Here is a 24,680-nt window from a genome sequence, read left to right as displayed (position 1 = left end):
TCTCTCTCTATTGGCTCTGGAGGAATGTCCTTGTCCTCAATCTTCCCCTGGCTGAAGAGCTTCTCAGGCGCAGGGACCCCGTGTCCAAAGGATGTGGTCTGCTCCTGGTGCTGCTTTCTTGGTAGTATGAGGTCCCCAGCTCTCTGCTTGCTTCCCGTTCCTTTTATCTCTTCAGAGATAAAAGGTGGTGCAGGCCATACCCCAGGGAAACTTCCTTTACCTTGGATCACAGAGGTGACCTGAGTAAGAGTGGTGTTACAATCCCACCCTAATCCTCTCAACATAAAATTACAATCTCACAAAATGGAGGACAACCACACAATACTGGGAATCATGACCTAGCCAAGCTGACACACATTTTTTGGGCGACATAATTCAATCTGTGACAGTATGCATCTAATGATGTGGCCTCAAGGTGTATAGAATAAAAATTGAGAGAACTACAATAGAAAATAGAATTGTAGTGGGAGAGTTTTAAAAACTTTTAAATAAAAAAAGTTCAAACATTTATAAAAGTAGAACTTCTTGGTGCTCAATACCCAGCTGTAATGATTAACTTCTAATTTTCTTTCCTTTGGATTCTTACCTACTTTCAATCTCTTCCCCAACCCCTCCCCCCAAAAAATTATTTTGAGGCAAATCCTAGACATTACAACACTTCATCTGTAAATGTTTCAGAATGCATACTTAAGAAATAAGGACTCCCTTTAAAAAAAATAAAAAAATAATAATTTTTTTTTTTTTATATAACCATAACAGCCTTAAAGCACTTCCCCAAATGAAAAGTAACTACTTACTATCAAATATTGTACTCACATTTCTCTGATGGTCACAAAATTTTTTAGAGTTCACCTGAATCACAACATATAGGAGTATGGTACCTGACACTTGAATCCTCATATCTCTGTCTCTGCTTTATTTTTCTTTGCAGCATTTGCCACTAACATACCACATATTTTATTATCATGCTAAGCATCATTCCATTCAACAGAGAAGCATTGCTTGGCATTTAATTAGCTATCAATATAATTGCTGAATAAATGAATACCTTTGAAGTTAGTGAACAGATCCATCATGATATGAAGAAAAACAGTAGAGTGATAGATGGCCTGGAGCCTTGTGATGCCTGTAAAAGTTCTATCTACCCATCCACCCACCCGCCCACCCACCTATTTATCTATCTACTGCCTATCTCTGTCTCACCAAAATGGGGATGGCTATGTGAAAGTTGAACAAATTATAAGAATGTAATCCTTAAACTTCAGATGAAAAAATAAGACCTGTAGACAGAAGACAATAATAGTACAAACCAGAGTACAAAGGCCTGTTGTAGGGTAAAAAACATCACAAAGTTTGGCAAATCAAAAAGAAAGTTTTATTCAGCATATATTCAAAAAGGCAAAAGTGGGAAGCAGACAAGCACGTTGCTAGAGCCATGTCTGCCAGAGTCCAAGGAAATAGTACAGAATAAGCAAGAATGGGAAAATGGACAAGCATGCTGCCACAGCCATGTCTGCCAGAGTCCAAGGAAGGTTACAGAGTCATCAGTAATACGTTAACGTTACAAATGGGCAAAACCACTGAAAGCTTCACCTTTTCACACACTGGCTAGAAACTGTGATCCTACATTTTAAATTGACCATTTCAACAATCATTGGTACAGGTTTCAGTAAGGACAGTCAGGAGGGTCTTCACTGGTCCAACAAATTTCTATTCACTAAATGTTAATAGAAAAAGATAAGAGTGGAAAGTCTTTTGTGTTCTGGTTTATGTGAAAGGTTCCCAAAAAGATATTTTCCAAGATTATCTTAGCTATTGTCTTTTAAACCTCAAGGCCCAGTTTATGTGTCCTTGTGAGTCCTTGTGAGCCCAGCTCCAGCTGGGGTCACATTCTCTATGCTCAAGGACAGGGAATAATGATTCCAATATTATTTTCTAAATCAGGCCCACTTCATCCTGCAGACGGAATCCACTGAAGGGTGCTCTCCTGTTTTAGAGCTGCACCTCTACTAAAGGCAGCCTGTGTTGAGGATAGAGAATGCCAAGATGGCTTCAGGAGGTAGCCCTCTCTCTCCTCAAGGCTGACCTTACCAGGGGGCAGAATTGAAAGCTGTCTTAAACATGTCGTTGAGGAGACTATGGCAAGCCCCCCAATCCTATTTTCTGATGCTTATTCAGAATTGTAGTCTCAGTTTTAGAGTTCAGTCCTCCAAGTAAAGACCTGGACTTCCAGAGGCGCTCAGCACTTAGGACAGGAGCGCCTTTTCATAAATATGTTCCTTTTAAGGAGACCCTCGGAGGAAGAATTCAGGGCTAGCAGGTCGTCCTTTTCCCTGGAGATGAGCTTCCGGAGAGTTCTTCAGCTTGGGACACTACATAAAGAGTTTAAGCAGATGCCTGGAGAGACGGAGGGGTGGGGACGACAGTTAGAACGGAGGTGGGTTACCATAAACAAGGGAAAGGGTTCATGAAAGAGCGATGGGCGGACGTCACTTCGAGGTGGAGCTGTCACCGGATTTCTTAGGATTTTCTAGGCGGGAGGGACGTTAATTACATGGGCAGAGTGAAATTAACGATCTAACTTGCTAACTCGTCCTTCCCACTTCCCGTGGTGTGGTAGGGTGAGGAGTGTCCAGCACGAGCTGGGGCAGGAGGGGCAGAAGGGCGAGAGGAAAAAGGCAAGAGAAGAAAGGCGGGATCCTTACTCCTACCCGGCTCCAAACTCTCAGCCTGCGTGCGGCCTGAGGGCGCACAGGATCCTTTTGCGGGGCGCAGGACTCGGCCGCGTCCGCAGGAGTGACCATGGCTGCGCCGCAGGCACTGTTTCTCCTCTGCTTCTTTCTGCCTGGGGCCCTGCTCTCAGAGGCCGCCAAAATCCTGACTGTGTCCCTGATTGGTGAGTGCTGGCCCGGGAATCCAGAGACCAGCGCAACTCGAACCTGCGCAAGGACGCAGGGACCCAGCACGCGCAGAGGGACGCTCCAGGATGTTTCCACAGCGGGGGTGGTGGCTGGGGGCGGATGGGGCGGGGGGAGAACGAGAAGAGCGCGGTCTGCGGGGCAGGGAGGGGGCTCTGCCCGCTGGGTTAAAAGTGCAGTTCTGGAGAAAATGGTACTGATTTTTGTTTCTCTTTTCCTCCTCAGGATGAGTAGGCAGTCATCCTAAACTTTGTGGGGAGGGAGAGTGCGCAGTAGTTTGCCAGTAGACAGTGCAGCCAGTGTTCGAAAGCCCTTGGCGCCCAGAAGGGTGCTTCTCGGGGCTGTAATACAAGTTTTCTGAAGCTACATCCAAAAGGGACGGAGGAGCGGAGAAAGTATTTCATTACAAACAATGAGGAGGCGGAGAGCAAATAGAGAGGAGGAGCAGGAAAAATGGAGAGCAGAGGCAGAGGAGAGGAACCCAGGAACAATCGGGACCTTCTTGGGCCTCTTCCTTTCACCCTTGTAGGGTCGCTATGAGTCGGAATCGACTCGAGGGCACTGGGTCTGGGTTACTGGAAGCTTTTGAGGACGCCTGGAGCTGTTAGTTCTGCATTTTGTTCCCCCGGTTTTATTTTTTATTTTTGCCATAAAGAGAATGGCAGAAAAGTGGGAAAAATATTTCAGGAAAAAGAGGTCGCCATGGGGTGGAGCTTCCCTCAGGCCTTTATTCAACCCACCTGAAAGGCTCCTGGGCTCCCCTTAGGTTGCTTTTAGATCACCAAGAATCTGGGGATCTTAGAGCTGGAAGGAACCTTAGAGTTCATCGAATTCGGCCCCTCCTTTGGTTTTCCTGAGAGGGAAACTGAGGGTCAAGGAATTGAAGCATCTTTTGCAAGATCACACTTGATTCCCACCCGACTCAGAGCAACCCTACAGGACAGAGTAGAACTTCCCCACAGGGTTTCCAAGGAGTGGCTGGTGGATTTGCACTGCCAACCTTTTGGTTAGCAGCTAATCTCTCAACCACTGTGCCACCGGGGCTCCTTCCTAAATAGCACAATCCATGAATTCACTCACATTTTTTTTACCCCAAGACCATCCTCTCGACGACTTCTACTCTCAAATCCTTTACAGTGGTCACTCTCAAAACCTTTACAGTGTTTTTTTTTTTTTTAAATCACCTATTCAAAAAAAATAAAAAAAACGTTAATAACCTTCCCTTGCCCCCTTCTCTGATTCTTAGTAGCAGTGAAGGAAAAAAGATCCCTTAGCTCTTGAGAGTTCGCTGTTGCCCTTCCTCAGACTACTGAAGGAGAGCTGAAAGCCCCTTCCCTGACCCTGGGTGCAGCTGTGCCCACCAAGACCCACCATGAATGCCTGAGCCCATTTTCCTCAACACCCATTTCTTACATGGATTAAAATCAACAGCAAGAGCAGGCAGTTGGAGGTATAGGGGAACTTGTAGTGTAGATATCCCTTGTTAGCCCAGACCACACAAATCTTCATGTAAAATACTGAGGCAATCCAACAGCTACAAAATCATCAGGACCTTCATCTCCCTAACACCTGCCTCAACCCAGCTCTTGGCATTTGCTATTTTCTCCTGATCTGCCTTTCTCTGTTGCTGGGGTCATTAGATTCTAGCAAAAGGAGATACTGGTGTGCTGGAACATGTTCCTTCTCTTTCTTTAAGATCCTGAGATTGTCCTAAGAACAGTGATTCTCCATCTCTCATGGATATGATATCCAGCAGACTAACTCCATGCCCCATAGCTGTCCTGTTAGGCCTTAATTACATGTGGAGGAAAGTTCAGGCTCAAATTGAGAAACTTCCTGCCAAATACAGCCAAGCAATAAGGATTTGGGCTCTAAATGGTGGCTCTACCTCTTTCTTCTCCTATGGGTGTGTTTTGGACTCACATTGTAGCTCCCATATTTCTGGCTCCTGCAGTAACATAAATTTTTAAAGAGAAGGTCTCAGAAATAGCTCTGATTGATTGTCTATTAAGAAACATTCACAGAAACAGCACCATGACAAAATTTCCACCATGCAGTTATTTCTTCAGGACTTTTTGTCTGTCTCTACAAGGCCCATGGCAGAATGCTCTCCGGGGTGAGGAACTCCTTAAGTTCTGGGCTCAGAGAGTCTCATCACCCTTTCATGGAGATCTTGAGTCCTGGAACAGAACTTTTCAGTGGAGGATTGTAACAGCAAAGATTTAGGGAGCCAGGCTCTGAGTGTGTGGGCTGAGATGGTTACTGAAGGGAGACGGGAGGGACTGATGAAGCTCGTTTCCCTGTTTTACTACCCTTACTTGTTTTACTATTTCCCTGTTTTACCACCCTTACTCCTTTTACTATTTCCCTGTTTTACTACCCTTACTTGTTTTACTACCCTTCTGCTCCTGGTTTTCTCCCATCAACTTCAGACTCTTTATTCTTATATTTATAAAAGTGAAATTGTACATTTTTCCTAGGTGGAAGCCATTATCTACTGATGGACCAGGTGTCTCAGATTCTACAGGATCATGGTCATAATGTGACCTTGTTTCAACAGGAAGGACTTTCTTTGTTGTCAGGTATCTTTTCTTAAGAATTCTTAGATTATTTTATCCCAGGCAACAAGCAGCAATGCCTTCTGTATAGCAGAGCTTAGCAAAAATGTTTTAAAAATATAATTGGGTTACAAGAAATGAAAAGGTGTGTGTGTGTAAAGTGTTGGGTAACTTATGAGGCTCTGTTGACATGGTCTCCATACTCTGTATCTCCTTATTTCTCTCTCTTACCTGGATGTCAACTCTAGCCCAGGGTACTTTCCATACATTTTTTTGGATCATTTTGATAAGTACTACTTCATTAAGTGGGACTCAAACATGCCAATGATCATGGAGATGGCACAGGATTGGCCAACATTTTGTTCTGTCACCAAGAGTCAGAGCTATCTTGATGGCAGTTAGCAACAACAACAATGTGGTTTTAAAATCTATTGAACAGTAGTGTTCAGCCATATTTAACACTTTTAATATGTAAAGATCACTTCTCTTCCTGTCACGTAGGTTACTGTTTCCTACTGTTATGAGACCTGGATGTAAGGAATAAATAATAAGGGTCGCCTTATTTATGCAGCTAAATTCCGAATCTCTCTGTCTTAGGCTGGGTTCTCTAAAGAAGCAAAACCAGTAAAGCGTATAAATATATATAGAGAGAGAGAATTATATCAAGGAAACAGCTGCCGATTGTAGAGGTTGTAACATCCCAAGTCCGTCGGTCAGGATAGAGGCCTCTTTCAATTCACGGAGCCATAGAAGCTGGTGAACGCAAGATCAGCAGGTCAGAGAGCAGGGCTCCTACTCACAGGCTATGAAGGTTGAGGAGTCCCAAGGTTGGCAGGCAAGACTACAAGGTTTCTCCTGATTCACATAGCAGCAGAGCTGGCGAACCCACGATCTGTAGGCCGGGGTGCAGGACTCTTGCTTGCAGGCTGTGAAGATCACAAAATCCCAAGATTGACAGGTAAGCTGCAACTCAAGTCCCAAGAACCAAAGGTCAGACAAGAGGCAGCTGCTGCATCCAGAACAAGTCAAAAACCTTGGCAAGGGGAGCAGGAAGAAAGTAGGGCAGAGAGATGAAGGCTGAGGGGGCAGTGAGCCGCCATAGGGCCTGCCCCCACCAGTACCACTGAGCAGATTCCATCATGGGGTGATCGCATATCAGCTTTCAACAGGGAAGTGGTCACAACATTATACAATTGCCAAAACACTGAGAATCATGCCCCAGCCAAGTTGACACAGTCTTAACCATCACACTCTCATTGAAGAATTCTTGAAAAATCAGTGGCTGCCCATAAGTATGTGCGTAGAGATATTAGAAGTTTTTAACTGAGTCATCAAATCCAAAGAATTTAAACTAACATGATGTCATAAATCTTGTCAACGCTTTTCTGTTGACAGATAAGAAAACAGATGGCCAGAGAACTTAAACAATTTGCTCAAATTCACGTCGGGTTAATAACTGAGGTGTGCAAATCTGGGACTTAAATCTCTGGGTGGCTCAATCTGAGAGTGTGGCTGAAGCTTTGATTAAAAAATAAATTAAAAAATTAAGCATATTTGAGGAAAAAAAAGTATGTTGTTGCTAGGTACTATTGAGTGGCCTCCAAACTCATTAACAATTTGCGTTATGGAGATGACACAACCTTTCTTGCTGAAAGTGAAGAGAACTTGAGGCACTTACTGATGAAGATCAAAGCCCACAGCCCTCAGCATGGATTACACCTCAACATAAAGAAAACAAAAATCCTCACAAGTGGACCAATCAGCAACATCATGATAAACAGAGAAAATCAACACCCATGGAAGCAACAGTCAAGAAATCAAAAGATAGCATTGCATTGGGCAAATCTGCTGCAAAGGACCTCTTGAAAGTGTTGAAAAGCAAAGATGTCATCTTGAAAACTAAGGTGCCCCTGACCCAAGCCATGGTATTTTCAATCGCATCATATGCATGGGAAAGCTGGACAATGAATAAGGAAGACTGAGGAAGAATTGATGCCTTTGAATTGTGTTACCAAAGAATATTGATTATACCATGGACTGCCAAAAGAAGGAACAAATCTGTCTTGGAAGAAGCACAACCAGAATCCTTCTTAGAAGTAAGGATGGCAAGGCTGCGTCTTACATACTTTGGACATGTTGTCAGGAGGGATCAGGCCCTGGAGAAGGACATCATGCTTGGCAAAATTCAGGGTCAGTGGAAAAGAGGAAGACTGTCAAGGAGGTGGACTGACACAGTGGCTACAACAATGAGCTCAAGCATAACAATGATTGTGAGCATGGCACAGGACCAGGCAACGTTTTGTTCTGTTGTATGTAGGGTCACTATGAGTCAGAACCCACTTGACGGCACCCAACAACAACAACTTCGAGTGGGCTCTTACTCGTAATGACCCTATATACAATAGAACAAAACACTGCCTGATCCTGTACCATCTTCATAGCCCTTGCCATTTCTGAGTCCACTGTTGCAGCCACTATATCAGTCCATCTTGTTGAGTCTCTTCCTCTTTTTTTTGACTCTGTACTTTACCAAGCATGATGTCCTTCTCCAGGGACTGATCATTCCTGATAACATGTCCAAAGTATGTGAGATGCAGTCTTAACATCCTCTCTTCCAAGGAACATTCTGGTAGTACTTCTTCCCAGACAGTTTTTTTGTTCGGTCTGTGGTATACTCAATATTCTCCAACACCATAATTCAAAGGCATTAATTCTTCTTTGGTCTTATTCGTTGTCCAGTTTTCACATGTGTATGAGGTGATTGAAAATACTATGACGTAGGTCAGGCCCACCTTAGTCCTCAACACTTTGAGGACTGTATTCTAACTGACATCTTTGGTTTTTAACACTTTAAAGAGGTCGTTCGCAGCAGATTTGCCCAGTGTAATATATTGTTTGATTTCTTGACTGCTGCTTCCATGGGCCTTGATTGTGGATCCAAGTAAAATGAAATTCTTGACAATGTCAATCATTTCTCTGTTTTTGTGATGTTACTTATTGGTCCAGTTGTGACGATTTTTGTTTTCTTTATGTTGAGATGTAATCCATACTGAAGGCTGTGGTCTTTGATCTTCATTAGTAAGTGCTTCAAGTCCTCTTCACTTTCAGCATCAAGGTTGTGTCATCTGCATAATGCAGGTTGTTAATAAGTCTTCCTCTGATCCTGATGCCCCGTTCTTCTTCGTGTAGCTCTGCATCTAGGATTATTTGCTCAGCATACAGGTTGGGTAAGTATGGTGAAGGGATACAACCCTGACACACACCTTTTCTGGTTTTAAACCGCTCAATATCCCCATGTTTTGTTAGAACGACTGCCTCTTAGTCTTTGTACAGGTTCTACATGAGAACAACTAAGTGTTCTGGAATTCTCATCCTTTGAAATGTTATCTGTAATTTCTTATGAACCACACAGTCAAATGCTTTTGCATAGTCAATAAAACACAGGTAAACACCTTTCTGGTATTCTATGCTTTCAGCCAGGATCCATCTGACATCAGCAATGACATCTCTCATTCCACGTCCTCTTCTGATTCTAGCTTGAATTTCTGGCAGTTCCTTGTGGATGTACTGCTGCAATTGTTTTTGAATTCTCTTCAGGAAGATTTACTTGCTTTTGATATTAATGATATTGTTTGATAGTATCTGCATTCTGTTGGATCACCTTTCTTTGGAATGGGCTCAAATGTGGATCCCTTCCAGTCAGTTGGCCAGATAGCTGTCTTCCAAATTTCTTGCACAGATGAGTGAGTGCTTCCAGCACTGCATCCATTTGTTGATTTTCACATGTATCCACTGAACTGTTCTCAGCTAAAGTGTCCAGCTCCAGAACTTTTCCTTATGCAGCTCTGTCTTTTCCAGTATTCTGCTTTGTGAATTCTGCTTTGGCTTCCCTGAAATTGATCTTGGTCTCCTCAACATAAAGAGACAGCTAGTCCAGATTTGGGTCCCCACTTTTGTGAGATCCACCCTTGAAATTCTCTCCATCTGGTCACTAATGTCCTGAACTGCCTGGTGTCCAAAGCCTTAAAACCATTTTTTCACATATTTGGTCTTTTTTGTTTTTTTTTTAGTTGTTTAAAGTGGGAAGTTAAATCTGATCCCTCTTACTTCCTCATGGTCACTGATCAATGTTCCTTACCTTCATTTCTTTGAAAGAGCCTTATTGAGGTACAGCTGATGTGTAATAAATCATACATATTTCAAGTGTATACTTTTATAATTGTTGATAAACCTATACACCTGTGATTTCATCATGGCAATCAAGATAATGAATATATCTATTACCCCCAGAAGTTCCCTCATGCCTGTTTGCAATCCTACCCTCCTGCCCTTCTCACCTCCCAAACCCTGTTGTTTGGTAATCAATAACATGTCACCGTATATTAGTTTTCATTTTCTATAGTTATGTACTGTTCTATTTTTGGTTCTTTTATTCAACATAATTATTCTGAGATTTATCCATGCTGTTTTGTGTATTAAGAGTTCTTTCCTTTTTATTCCTTAGTAGGATTCTCTTGGGTCCCTTGGTGGCTTTGCACTGACTATTAACCTAAAGGTTGACAGTTCAAACCCACCCAGTGGCACAGAGGAAGAAAGACCTGATGATCTGTTTCCATAAAGGTTATAGCCAAGAAAACCCTATGGAACAGTTCTACTGTGCAACACATGGGGTCATCACGAGTCAGAATCACAGTGGGTGGGTAATATTCTATTATACAATCTCTTAGTTTCCTAGGGCTGCCGTAACAAAATACTACAAAGTACGTGTTTCTAAAGAACAGAAATTTATTTTCTCACAGTCCTGGAGGCTAGAAGTCCAAATTAAGGGTGTTAGCAGGGCTATGGTCTCTCTCTGTCCACTCTAGGGAGATCTTCCTTTGTCTCTTCCAGCTCTTGGTCGCCCTGGGCACTTCTTGGTGTTCCTTGGATTATAAGTGTATTTTCACATAGTGTATACCTTCCCCCTATGTGACTGTCTTGGCATGTCTATTCTCCCTTTTCATAAGACACCAGTCAGGGATTAGGACCTACACTACTCTGATATGACCTTGTTAACCGATGACATCTGCAAAGAAAAACCCTATTTCCCCAAACATAGTCTCATTCACAGGTACGAGGGTTAGAACTTCAACATGTCTGTTTTGGGACCACAACTGAATCCATAACATATGGATATATTCCAGTGGGTTTATCCAGTTGTCTGTTGATGAACATTTGGGTTGTTTCTAGTTTTGGGTTAGTTCAAATAAAGCTGTTATGAACATTCATGTATAAGCCTCTGAATGAACATTTCCTTTCTTTTTTCTTGGGTACATATGTAGGCCTGGAATGGCTGAATCACACGATGGATAGATGTTTTACTTTTTAAGAAAGTGCCAAATTGTTTTACAAATTGGGGATACCATTTTACACTCCCATCAGAAGTGAATGAGTATTCCCGTTCCTCGGCATTCTTGTCAACAGTTGATATAGTTAGTCTTTCATTTTAGCCATTCTAATAGACATGTAATAGCATATTTGTGGTTTTTAAGTATGTGCCTTTCCTTCAGGACTAATAATGTTGAGCATCTTTTTATGTGCTTATATTCCATCCATATTTCTTCTTTGGTGCAGTGTTTGTCAAATATTTGCCCATTTTTAAATTGCATTGTTTTTTATATTGAATATTCAGACTTGGTTTTGTGGATTTTGTATCTTAGTACTGTATCAGATATATGCTTTATAAATATTTTATCCCAGGCTGTGACTTATCCTTTCATTTCTTTCACGGTGGCTTTTGAAGAATACAGGTTTAATTTTGATGAAATCCGAGTTCATGCTTTTTCTATATGTATACAAATGAACATATGATTTTTCTTCTTTATTCTGTGAATGTGGGGATGTATTAGACTGATTGATTTTCAAATGTTAATTCAACCTCACATTCCTAAGATAAACTCCATTTGGCCATGATATATTATCATTTTTATATAGTTTTGATTCAACTTGCCTTGTTTTAATATTTCGCACCTACATTTATGAAGGATATTCTATATATATATATTTTTTTTTTGGTAAGGTCTCTCTCTGGCCTTGGTGTCAGCGTAATGCTACCCTCATAGAATGAATTGCGGAAGTGTTCCCTCCTCTTCACTTTTCTGGAAGAGTTTGTGTAGAGTTAGTGTTATTTCTTCTTAAATGATTTGAACACTTCAAAGAAGGAGAATGGATCCCAACCTGTAATCTGATGCAGGTATCAAAATTGATGATGACACACACACAGAAGAAAAGGTTGTAAAATTGTTTATTACTCCTATAATAAGAGGCTTTATGTGGAGAGAAGGGCAGCTCCTAAGCAGGTCCAAAATTCACTTGAAGGAGCAGGGAAAGAAGAGTGGTTTGGGATTTTTATGGTAGTGGGTAGGGCTAGGGTGAGGATTCCCCAAAGTGCTTCGAACTTCCTGATGGCACCAAAAGAGGCAACATCTTTATTAACAGTTGACGAGATATGAGGAAGGGGAAGGGAGAAGAGCGGGGCTTAAAAGCTTTCAGTAGTCAAATATAAAAAATGGTGTCAGACTCTATTGTAGCTCTTCCCTGATGCCTGACTGATGACTGAAACTTGCCATGCCTCCTTTAATTGGGTTTGAACTTATTGAAGTAAGTCATTTTGGCACTTTATGAGGCCTGTAGCCTAAAACCAATAAGGGAGGTAAAAGTTCCATTGAATGTCTTGTTCAACAGCCCAAGATTGTGTATTTTGAGGAGTGAAATTTGTGCCTGGTTACTACCTGTACTGTCTGGACCTCTGAAGGGAATAGGTAGTGTCTTGGTGAGGCTGTGTATTATACTTTCAGTGGTCGGTAGTTTGAACCTACCAGCCACTCCTTGGAAATGCTATGGGGGCAGTTCTACTCTGTCCTATAGGGTCGCTATGAGTTGGAATCAACTGGATGGCTATGGGATTTTTTTTTTTTCTTTAATGTGTTAAACCAAGAACCCAAACTTATTGCTGTATAACCTTTCTCTCTTTGTTGGTTGCTGGATATACTGTGGTGGGGGAGGGAGACTCTCTAACTTACTCATATTTAAAATTTTCTTCCTCTAGAGAGTCCCACATCAGTATCTTCAGGGTTAGGGGCCTCCTCCGTGGTTGAGGGCTCCAGGCTAAAGTTAGGTTTGAATTAATCCCTTAGATGTGCCATGGAATACCATGGGTGTTTTTCCTCTATAACCCTGAGAATCAGAATTTATTTTAGCTATAAAGATATAAGTAGCAGCAGCAGCAAAGGCATTTGGTAGTGTCCAGTGTGCCACCTGCTTTTAGGAGTTTGGACCTCACCTCAGCATGTCACATAGTGGCTGTGTTCTTACCACCTGATGGGCCTGTATTTTGCATGGAGCATCCGTCGTTCCTCCGGGTACTTTGAAGAATGGGGCTAATGTCTGGTTGAGATACACAACCAGTGGTCACAGGGTAAGAATCGTTCCCTTGAGCCCAGCATTAGTCACAGCTTATACTGGAATTGAGACAAACAATTCAATTGGAGATATGTAGATAAGCCTGGGCAGATACATCAACAAAGGACCACTTTAAAGAGCCCCAATCTCATACTCCTGTCTCTAAATTCCAATTACTGAAACTTCTGACTTAGATTGGTTAAATATTTCATATAGGCTTGGAGCACTAAGCAGTAGAGTTCGAAGTGCAAGCTTGCCAGCAGGCAGCAATTCAAAGTCTGCTCACCAGCAGGCTCCAGTGAGCAGACCAAGGCAAGAGAGCAAAGACCCTTGGTGGTGTTGGTCATTACCTAGTCATTAGCTCACTGTACTAATTGTCTTGTGGTTGCCCCTGGGGAGTGGAATCAACCCTTTACCCAAAATTTGGTTCTGACGTCGAAAGTGATGATGGCACACATTCATCAAGAGGGTATAAAAAGGTTCGATAATCATATAATGAGGCTTTTTGGGGACAGCAGGGCAGGCTCCCAAGCAGGTATAAGAAATGGCTTGAAAGGGTACAAAGGGACAACTGGCTTGAGCTTTTATTGAGGGTCTGCGTTGGGATGGAGTGAGGTTTCCCCTACATGGGCATGGGCTTGCATGGTTTGAAGTTCCTGACAGAGGGAAGGGAAGGAGCAGGCAGACCTTCTTACCAGTTTGCTCTAATGAGGCACAGAAAGGGAAGGGGGAGGTGAAACTTGAAAGCTATCGTCAGTCAAGCTTCAGAAATAGAGTCTTTGTTACACATGGGTAATTGAGGAGGACCTGGGTGGTGTAAATGGTTAACACACTTGGCTGCTAACCAAATGTTTGGAGGTTTGAGTCCACCCAGAGGTCCCTCAGAAGAAAGGCCTGGGGATCTATGTCCAAAAAATCAGCCATGGGAAACCCTATGGAGGCTTGCAAGTGACCATCCAAGGCAGAACAATTGGTCTCTATTCACCTGGGGCAACAGAGGAAGAAGGAGAGTCTGGAATAGAAGGAGGAAATGGATGTGCAGCTAATTGCCTCCATGAACAATTGCCTCCTCTGCCATGAGACTGGAAGAGCTGGATGGTACCCAGCTACCATTACTGAACATTTTGATCAAAGATTCTATAGAAGAATTTTGACCAAAAAGGGGGAAAATGTAGAACAGAATTTAAAATTTCATGGAATCCAGACTTTCTGGAGCCATGGAGGCTGGATGAACTCCTGAAACTATTGCCCTGAGATAATCATTTAAACGTTAAACCAAAAATATCCCCTGAAGTCTTCTTAAAACCGAACAGTGTTGTTGTTGTTAGGTGCTGTTGAGTTGGTTTTGACTCATAGTGACCCTGCGTACAAAAGAATGAAACACCACCCAGTCCTGTACCATCCTCACAATTGTTGCTGAGTTTGAGTTCATTGTTACAGTCATTGAGTCAATCCATCTCATATTTTGAGTGCCTTCTGACCTTCCAGCACTATATTAGACAATGTTCCACTGCTATTTCTCAGTTTAGCTCAACTAGTAAAGAATACCTACATTGATCATTATGCTATTTTGAGATGTATCTATGAGATCAAACTGACAACAACTTTAAAGATTAGATAGGAACCTTAGAAGGAGTGAGTTTATATTAATAAAAAAAATGGGGAAGGAAAAACTCAGAAAAGGAGCATGAGAATGGTTGCACAACTTGAAGAATGTAATCAGTGTCACTGCATTGTATGTCTAGAAACTGTTGCATTGGTGTATGTTTTGCTGTGTATATTCTCAACAACAACAACAAAATAAATTATAAAACAAAAAAGAAAACCCTATGAAGGAGAGTTCTACTCCGACACGGGATAGCCACGATCAGAGTTGACTCAGCAGCCACTGTAGTAGTAATGGCGGAGGAGCCAAGCCGGTATGCTTGGGAGCGCAGGGGACTAATCTTTTTAATCTGACCTTTTAGTACTTTTTGACTGAAAAAAAAAAAACAACTATTTCCATGTCTCACGTTAAAAAAAAGAAAACCAATTTTTCTAAAACAGAAAGTACACGGGCTCTGTAATCAAACAGACTTGCATTTAAGTACAAACTCCACCACTCCCTATGTGTGCAACCTTGACAAATGACCTTAAACTCAATTAGCCGTTGTTTTCTCACCTATAAAACGGGACTAATAGCTATACATTTAAATGAAAGCTTTAAGTGTACGCTTTGAGACGTTTAAATTGAATGAAAGTGCCTGAATCGTTGTAAGGTTCTCAGTAAATGTTATCAGTTTGTATAATTGAATGAGAAAACAACAACAACAATGATGAAAAGCCCACAAAATTTGCATGTGGGAGGTTGTGAATATTTGTTTATTTTGGAAAGGGTGAACAGTGGTAGGCACGTAAGATCCCGTCAAAGATGTCCATATCCTAATCTTTATAACCAAGACAAAGAAAAAAAAAAGCAACATTCAGAGGAATAGAAAATTATTCATATAAACAAACTTGGTATCCTTATGCTATTAAACTTTTTTCTCTCATTGGTGTTTTCTTAGATTTTAAAGAGGAAAAAAAGACATACCAAATCATCAAATGGCTTCCGCCTGAAGATTATAAAAAAGAATTTATGAAGTATTTTGATTTCTTTATTGAAGAATCTTTTCATGGCAGGTAATTTTATTTTATTCTTTGAACCAAGAGTCACTATTTTAGCGATACAAATGACTAGTTGGATGCTTGGATGCTTGGAGTGAGCATAAGTGAAAGGGATGGAGAGATGGATGGATGGATGGACGGACAGACGGACGGACAGATGGACAGATGATACAGGTGTTGCGTTCCAAATCATCCAGTCCAGTCCAGATGGATGGATAGATGAATGCATGACGAGTGGATGGTTGGGTGGGTGAATGGATGGATGGATGGATGGATGGATGGGCGGGCAGCTGATGCATTCCCAATCATCTAGTCCAGTCACTGGAGATTCTACAGTACTCCATTTAATTCCCTCTTCACTATAAAAAAAAAAGGCATGAATAAATTTCTGCAGAAATTGGGGTGTTGTTCCCTCTGGGCCTTTCTTGCAACACTTTGCCGACAATTTTTGTCTGTAATCTCTTGAGCACAGAAACCGATATAGGCACTTTATCTCCTCGTTGTTGGTGGGGAAATCAGTGAATCTTTTTCTTTTTTTCCACTTATTTTTTTCCTCCCCTTTCCCCGTGTTATATTTTATTTGACTCAATGGCAACATTTTATTTCATTAATGGAGGGAACCTTAGGAACATTGATTTTGAAGACCTCAGGCTACTTCAAGTTCTTTTAAAAAAAGCAATTAACCTGGTGCACAATGAGACATGAAGCAAACTCCTTTTTCTTTCACCTGAAATGCAAAGGAATAAGAAACTCCATTCTCTTAGACAATAAAAAGATGAAAATCCCTGCCTCTCTTGGTAGCTTCACCCCTTCTTCCTCTTCTTTTTTTTTTTTTTTTTAATTGTGTTTTAAGTGAAAGTTTACAAATCAAGTCAGTCTCTCATACAGAAATTTATATATACCCTACTATGTACTCCTAGTTTCTCTCCCCCTAATGAGACAACACTTTCCTTCTCTCCACCCTGTATTCCCCTTGTCTATTCAGCCAGCTTCTGTACCCCTCTGTCTTCTCATCTCCGCTCCAGACAGGAGCTGCCCACATAGTCCCATGTGTCTACTTGAGCCAAGAAGCTCACTCCTCACCAGTACCATTTTCTGTGTTACAGTCCAGTCCAATCTCTGTCTGAAGAGTTGGCTTTGGGAATGGTTCCAGTCTTGGGCTAACAGAAAATCTGGGGACCATGACCTCTGGAGTCCTTCCAGTCTCAGTCAGACCATTAAGTCTGGTCTTTTTATGAGAATTTGAGGTCTGCATCCCACTGCTCTCCTGCTCCATCAGGGATTCTCTGTTGTTTTCTCTGTCAGGGCAGTCATCGGTTGTACCTAGACACCATCTACTTCCTCTGGTCTCAGGCTGGTGTAGTCTCTGATTTATGTGGCCTTTTCTGTCTCTTGGACTCATAATTACCTTGTGTGTTTTGGTGTTTTTCATTCTCCTTTGCTCCAGGTGGGTTGAGACCAATTGATGCATCTTAGATGGACACTTGCTAGCATTTAAGACGCCAGATGCCACTCACCAAAGTGGGACGCAGAATGTTTTCTTAGTAGATCTTATTATGCCAGTTGACCTAGATGTCCCCTGAAGCCGTGGTCCGCAGACCCCCGACCCTGCTACTCTGGCCATCGAAGCATTCAGTTTATTCAAGAAACTGCTTTTGGTTTAGTCCCGTTGTGCTGGCCTTTCCTGTATTGTGTGTTGTCTTTCCCTTCATCTAAAATAGTTCTTGTCTACTATCTAATTAGTGAATACCCCCTCCCTCCTTCCTTCCACCCTCATAACCATCAGAGAATATTTTCTTCTGTGTTTAAACTATTCCTTGAATTCTTATAATAGTGGTCTCATACAATATTTGTCCTTTTGCAGCTAATTTCACTCAGCATAATGCCTTCCAGATTCCTTCTTGTTATGAAATGTTTCATGAATTCATCATTGTTCTTTATCAATACATAGTATTCCATTGTGTGAATATACCATTATTTATCCATTCATCTGGTAATAGGCACCTCGGTTGCTTCCATCTTTTTGCTGTTGTAATGAACATGGATGTGCATACATCTGTTCATGTAAAGGCTCTTATTTCTCTAGGATATATTCCAAGGAGTGGGGTTGCTGGATCGTATGGTAGTTCTATTTCTAGCTTTTTAAGGAAGCTTCAAATTGATTTCCAAAGTGGTTGTACCATTTGACATTTCCACCAGCAGTGTATAAGTGTTCAGTCTCTCCACAACCTCTCCAACATTTATTATTTTGTGTTTTTTGGATTAATGCCAGCCTTCGTTGAAGTGAGATGGTACCTCATTGTGGTTTTGATTTGCATTTCTCTAGTGGCTAAGGATCCTGAGCATTTCCTCATGTACCTGTTAGCAGCCTGTTTGTTTGGTGAGTGCGTGTTTATATCCTTTGCCCATTTTTTAATTGGGTTATTTGTCTTTTTGTAGTTGAGTTTTTGCAGTATCATGTAAATTTTAGAGATCAGGTGCTGATCGGAAATGTCATAGCTAAAAACTTTTTCACAGTCTGTAGGTAGTATATTTACTCTTTTGGTGAAGTCTTTGGATGAGCATAGGTGTTTCATTTTTAGGAGCTCTCAGTTATGTAGTTTCTCTTCTGGCGTTTGTGCATTGTTAATAATGCTTTGTATACTGTTTATTCCATGTATTAGGGCTCCTAGCATTGTCCCTATTTTTTCTTCCATGATCTTTATTGTTTTAGATTTCATATTTAGGTCTTTGATCCATTTTGAGTTAGCTTTTGTGCATGGTGTGAGCTATGGGTCTTGTTTCATTTTATTTGCAGATGGTTATCCATTTATGCCAGCACCAATTGTTAAAGAGACTCTCTTTCCCTCATTTAAATGACTTTGGTCTTTCGTCAAAAATCAGCTGCTCATATGTGGATGAATTTATGTCTGGATTCTCAATTGTGTTCCATTGGTCTATGTACCTGTTGTTGTACCAGTATCAGGCTGTTTTGACTACTGTGGTGGTGTGATATGTTCTAAAATCAGATAGTGTGAGGCCTCCCACTTTGTTGTTTTTTAGTAGTGATTTTTTTTTTTTTTTTTACTTACCCAGGGCCTATTTCCATTCCACGTGAAGTTGGTGATTTGTTTCTCCATCTCATTAAAAAATGCCATTGGAATTTGGATTGGAATTACATTGCATCTATAGATCGCTTTTGGTCAAATAGACATTTTAAAATGTTGAGTCTTCCTATTCATAAGCAAGGTGTGTTTTTCCAGTTATGTAGGTCTCTTTTGTTTCTTGCAGTAGTGTCTTGCAGTTTTCTTTGTATAGGTCTTTTACATCTCTGGTTAGATTTATTCCCAAGTATTTTATCTTCTTGGGGGCTACTGTGAATGGTATTGATTTGGTGATTTCCTCTTCGATGTTCTTTTTGTTGGTGTAGAGGAATCCAACTGATTTTTGTATGTTTATCTTGTATCCTGATACTCGGCTGAACTCTTCTATTAGTTTCAGTAGCTTTCTTGAGGATTCTTAGGGTTTTCTGTGTATAAGATCATGTCATCTGCAAACAGAGATACTTTTACTTCTTCCTTACCAATCTGGATGCCCTTTATTTCTTTATCTAGCCTTTGTTTCTTTATCTGTGCTCTGGCTAGGACCTCCAGCACAATGTTGAATAAGAGTAGTGATAAAGAGCATCCTTGTCTGGTTCCCAGTCTCAAGGGGAAAACTTTCAGACTCTCTCCATTTAGGATGATGTTGGCTTTGTATAAATGCCCTATATTATGTTGAGGAATTTTCCTTCTATTCCTATTTTGCTGAGAGTTTTTATCATAAATGGGTGTTGGACTTTGTCACATACATTTTCTGTATCAATTGAGAAGATCATTTAGTTCTTGACTTTTATTTTGTTTATATAATGGATTACATTGATTGTTTTTCTAATGTTGAACTATCCTTGCATACCTTGCACGAATCCCGCTTGGTCATGGTGAATTATTTTTTTTGATATGTTGGTTGAATTCTGTTGGCTAGAAGTTTGTTGAGGATTTTTGCATCTAAGTTCATGAGGGATATAGGTCTGTAATTTTCTTTTTTTGTGGTGTCTTTATTTGGTTTTGGTATCGGGGTATGCTGGCTTCATAGAATGAGTTTGGGAGTATTACATCATTTCTATGCTCAGAAATACCTTTAGTAGTAGTGGTGTTAACTCTTCTTTGAAAGTTTGGTAGAACTCTCCAGTGAAGCTGTCAGGGCCAGGGCTTTTTTTTGTTGGGAGTTTTTTTAATTACCTTTTCAATCTCTTTTTTGTTATGTGTTTATTCAGTTGTTCTACCTCTGTTTGTATTAGTTTAGGTAGGTAGTGTGTTTCTAGAAATTCATCCATTTCTTCTAGGTTTTCAAATTTGTTAGGTAGAATTTTTCATAGTAATCTGATATGATTCTTTTAATTTCAGTTGGGTCTTTTGTGATATTGCCCATCTCATTTCTTATTTGAGTTATTTGCTTCCTCTCCTGTTTTTCTTTTGTCAGTTTAGCCAGTGGTTTATCAATTTTGTTAATTATTTAAAAAAAAAGCTTTTTTTTTGTCTTGTTAGCTGTTTCCATGGTTTTTCTATTTATTTCATTTAATTCTGCTCTAGTTTTTATTATTTGCTTTCTTCTGTTGTTCTCTTTCTCTTTGTTCAAGTTGTAGGGATAATTCTTTGATTTTGGCCCTTTCTTCTTTTTGTATGTGTGCATTTATTTATATAAATTGACCTTTGAGCACTGCTTTAGCTGTGTCCCAAAGGCTCTGCTAGGAAGTGTTTTCATTCTCACTGGATTCAATGAATTTCTATATTCCATCCTTATTTTCTTCTATAACCCAGTCTTTTTTGAGCAGGGTATTATTCAGTTTCTAAGTGTTTGATTTCTTTTCCTTGCTTTTTCTGTTATTGATTTCTACTTTTATGGCTTTATGGTCAGAGAAGATGCTTTTTAATAGTTCAGTGTTTTGGATTCTGTTAAGGCTTGCTTTATGACCTAATTATGTGGTCTATTGTAGAGAATGTTCCATGTGTGTTGGAAAAGAAAGTATACTTGGCTACTTTTGGGTGGAGTGTTCTGTATATGGATGAGGTCAAGTTGGTTGATTGTGTCATTTAGATCTTCCGTGTCTTTATTGGGCTTCTTTCTGGGTGTTCTGTCCTTCACCGAATGTGGTGTGTTGAAGTCTCCTACTGTTATTGTGGAGCTGTCTATCTCACTTTTCAGTGCTGATCGAGTTTGTTTTATGTATCTTGAAGCCCTGTCATTGGGTGCGTACATATTGAGTATGTTTATATGCTCCTGGTATATTGTCCCTTTAATCATTATATAGTGTCCTTCCTTATCGTTTGTGGTAGATTAAACTTTAAAGTCTATTTTTTCAGAAGTTAATATGGCTACTCCTTCTCTTTTTTGATTGTTGTTTGCTTGATATATTTTTTTCCATCCTTTGAGTTTTAGTTTGTTTGTGTCTTTAAGTCTAAGGTGTGTCTCTTTTAGGCAGTATATAGATGGATCGTGTTTTCTTAATCCATTCTACCACTCTCTGTCTCTTTACTGGTGCATTTAGTCTATTTACATTCAGCATAATTATGGTTAGGTATGAGTTTAGTGCTGTCGTTTTGATGTGTTTTTTTGTGTGTTGACAGTTTCTTTTTTCCACTTAATTTTTTTGTGTTGAGTAGTTTATATATTGTCTTTTCCTCTTATTCATTGTTGTTGATTTTGTTTTTGGTGCGTCTTTATGCTTTTCTTGCATTTTATTTTGATGTGTAGGATTGTTAGTCTCCTAATATTTACCCCTATTTTTCTAAGTTTAAACTAAAATTTGTTTCTTTATATCGCCTTGACTTCTTCTCTATATGAAAGATCTATGACTACATTTTTTAGTCTCTGTTTATTGTTTTAATGTTGTCATCTTTTACATAATGCTATCACTGTTTCGATGTTTTGAGCTTTTTTTTTAATCTTGATTTATTTTTGTGATTTACCTATCTGGATCTGTATCTGGTTGCTCTGTCTTGTGTTCTAGTCTTGAGATGATATCTGATATTATTGATTTTCTAACCAGAGAATTCCCTTTAGTATTTCTTGTAGTTTTGGTTTGTTTTTTTCAAATTCCCTAAACTTCTGTTTATCTGGATATGTCCTAATTTTTCCTTCATATTTGAGAAACAGTTTTGCTGGATATATGATTCTTGGTTGGCAATTTTTTTCCTTCAGTTTTTTATATAAGTCATCCCGCTGCCTTCTTGCCTGCATGGTTTCTGCCAAGTAGTCTGAGCTTATTATTATTGACTCTCCTTTGTAGGTGACTTTTTGTTTATCCCTAGCCGCTCTTAAAATTCTCTGTCTTTGGTGTTGGTAAATTTGATTATAGTATGTCTTGGTGATTTTCTTTTGAGATCTACCTTATGTGGGGTTCGATGAGCATCTTGGATAGATATCTTCTCATCTTTCATGGTATCAGGGAAGTTTGCTGCCAACAAATCTTCAATGTTTTTCTCTGTGTCTTTTGTTATCCCTCCCTGTCCTGGTACTCCAGTCACTTGTAGATTATTTCTCTTAATTGAGTCGCACATGAATCTTTGGGTTTCTTCATTTTTTAATATTCTTTTATCTACTTTTTCTTTGCCTATATTGGTGCCAATTGTTTTATCCTCAACCTCACTAATTCTGCCTTCTATTTCCTCAGGTCTGCTCTTCTGACTTTCTATTCAGTTGTCTAATTCTGAAATTTTATTGTTAATCTGAATTTCTGATTGCTGTCTCTCTAGGGTTCTTGCAGCCTATTAAATTTGTCATTATGTTCTTGAATAACCTTTTTAATTTCTTCATCTGCTTTATCTGTGTGTTCCTTGGCTTGTTCTGTATTTTGCCTCATCTCTTTCTTGATCTCTTGAAGAGTTTTGTATATAAATCTTTTGTATTCTACATCTGATACTTCCAGGAATACATCTTCATCTGAAAGCTTCCTTGATTCTTTGTTTTGAGAGCTTGTTGAGGTGATCATGGTCTGCTTCTGTATATGACTTGCTATTGGCTCTTTTCTTTGAGCCGTCGATAAGTTATTGTATTAATTTATTTTATGTTTGCTTAGTGTTTCCTAGCTTCTTGCTTTGTTTTGTTTTGATATGCCCAAATAGGCTACTTGAGTGAACTAGCTTGATTATTTGTGCCTTTGAAGTTCTAACATCCTGTCACCAGATGGGTAGAGCTGTTACCAGGTATATGAGCTTAGGAGTCCATTCACTTTTCTTGTGTGGATTCAGCCCAGATGTTCAGGTAGTTGTTTATCAAGTGTGTGGTACAGGCTCTGTCATATAGTCTTAGGCAGGGGTGATTGGTATAGGCACAGGTATCTGGTTGTAGCAAGGGGTCACGCTCTGAACAAGGCAGGGGGCTGACAACCGTCCCCTGAGTGTTTGTGAAGAAAGCATGTCCTTGTTCCCTAGAGCACACAGCGGGGTGAGTTCTGCAGCCGGACCATGGGCATAGTCTTAGTTATCTAAAAAAAAAAAAAATTATAGTTATCTAGTACTGCTATAACAGAAATACCACAAGTGGATGGCTTTAACAAAGATGAATTTATTCTCTCACAGTCTAGTAGCTTACAAGTTGAAATTCAGGGCGTCAGCTCCAGGGGAAGGCTTTCTCTCTTTGTCCGCTCTGGTGGAAGGTCCTTGTCCTCAATATTCCCCTGGTCAGAGAGCTTCTCAGGTACAGGGACCCTGGGTCCAAAGGATGTGCTCTGCTTCTGGTGCGGCTTTCTTAGTGGCATGAGGTCCTCAACTCTCTGCTGGCTTCCTTTTCCTTTTACCTCTTGAGGGATAAAAGGTGGTGCAGGCCACACCCCAGGGAAACTCCCTTTACCTTGGATCAGGGCAGTAGACCTGATTGTGGTGTTACAATCCCACCCTAATCCTCTTTAACATAGAATTACAATCACACTATGGAGGACAACCACACAATACTGGGAACCATGGCCTAACCATGTTGATACATACATTTTTGGGGGGACATAATTCAATTCATGACATTCCAAACTTTGGCTCCCCAAAAATCACATCCTTGCAACATGCAAAACATATTCATCCCATCATATCATAGTAAAAGTCTTAACTCTAAGTCCAAAATCCAAAAATTCCCCTTCATCTGTGAAATCTGGAATACAAGTTATCTGCTTCGAAAAGTACAATGGTAGAACAGGCAGAAGCTAGAAATTTCCATCACACATGGTAGAAACTGAACAGAAAGAAGGCATAACAGGCCCTAAGCAAGTCAGCAGAACACATTACATTAGCCCTCAAAGCTTTGAAAATAATCCTCTTCTCTCTGAACACAATAACCCTGTCCTCCAGCCTCTAGGTATTGGCCACACTCTCCAGATTCTGAGTGGAGGCCCCTCACCCTGGGCTTTAGTTCCATCTTCCATGCCCACTGGGACAGCAACTCTGCTCCTTTGGCTTTAGGCACAACATTTTCCTAGTCCATCTGAGTGGCAACTCCACTCTTAGAAACACCAGAGGCCATGACTCCACCCTTTGAAACCCCTGAGGTCATGGCCATACATTTTGAGACTGAAGCAGCTCAGCTTCTTGTCTCTTCAGCTTCTGTTTCCTGTTTTTTTCACTTCTTGGCTCCTTGGGCCTCATGCCTGCATCTGTCCTGCTGGAGCAAGTGTTCCAGAGCTCAGTAGCTCCACCAATAAGTGCTCAGAGGCACCCCACTCCCCCCAGGAAGCCTCCTGTGCACAGGCACTCAGGCCTCTTGCTCCATGGGTCAGCTCCAGCACTGTGTTGCGCTGGTCTCCTGGTTCTGCTGCTGTTGGTGCTTCTTTGCCACTGCAGGTTCTCTGCTGTGCTGGTCATCTGCCACTGTTGCAACTCTATCCATTCGTAGTTTCAAAACCACTTCCACATTATAGGTATCTGTTAGAACAGCACCCCACTCTCTTGGTACCAAATTCTGTCTTAGTTATCTAGTACTGCTATAACAGAAATACCACAAGTGGATGGCTTTAACAAAGAGAAATTCATTCTCTCACAGTCTAATAGGTTACAAGTCCAAATTCAGGGTGTCAGCTCCAGGGAAAGGCTTTCTAACTTTGTCTGCTCTGGAG

General features: G+C 40.6%; 1 protein-coding gene across 1 annotated transcript in view; it reads left to right on the top strand.

Moving 5' to 3' along the window:
* The first annotated feature begins 2,519 nt into the window (after positions 1-2,519).
* The window catches only part of UGT3A2 (UDP glycosyltransferase family 3 member A2), a 34,379-nt gene continuing 12,218 nt past the window's right edge, over positions 2,520-24,680 (top strand). Inside the window, 3 exon segments of the mRNA XM_049862352.1 lie at positions 2,520-2,896; positions 5,399-5,500; positions 15,463-15,577. Of these exon segments, the coding sequence (XP_049718309.1) occupies positions 2,803-2,896; positions 5,399-5,500; positions 15,463-15,577 (311 nt within the window). The 5' untranslated portion in view covers positions 2,520-2,802.

The sequence above is a fragment of the Elephas maximus genome, chromosome 2, assembly GCF_024166365.1.
Source record: "Elephas maximus indicus isolate mEleMax1 chromosome 2, mEleMax1 primary haplotype, whole genome shotgun sequence".
Classification (NCBI taxonomy): Eukaryota; Metazoa; Chordata; class Mammalia; order Proboscidea; family Elephantidae; genus Elephas; species Elephas maximus.
This window is presented reverse-complemented; position numbering and strand designations above follow the sequence as displayed.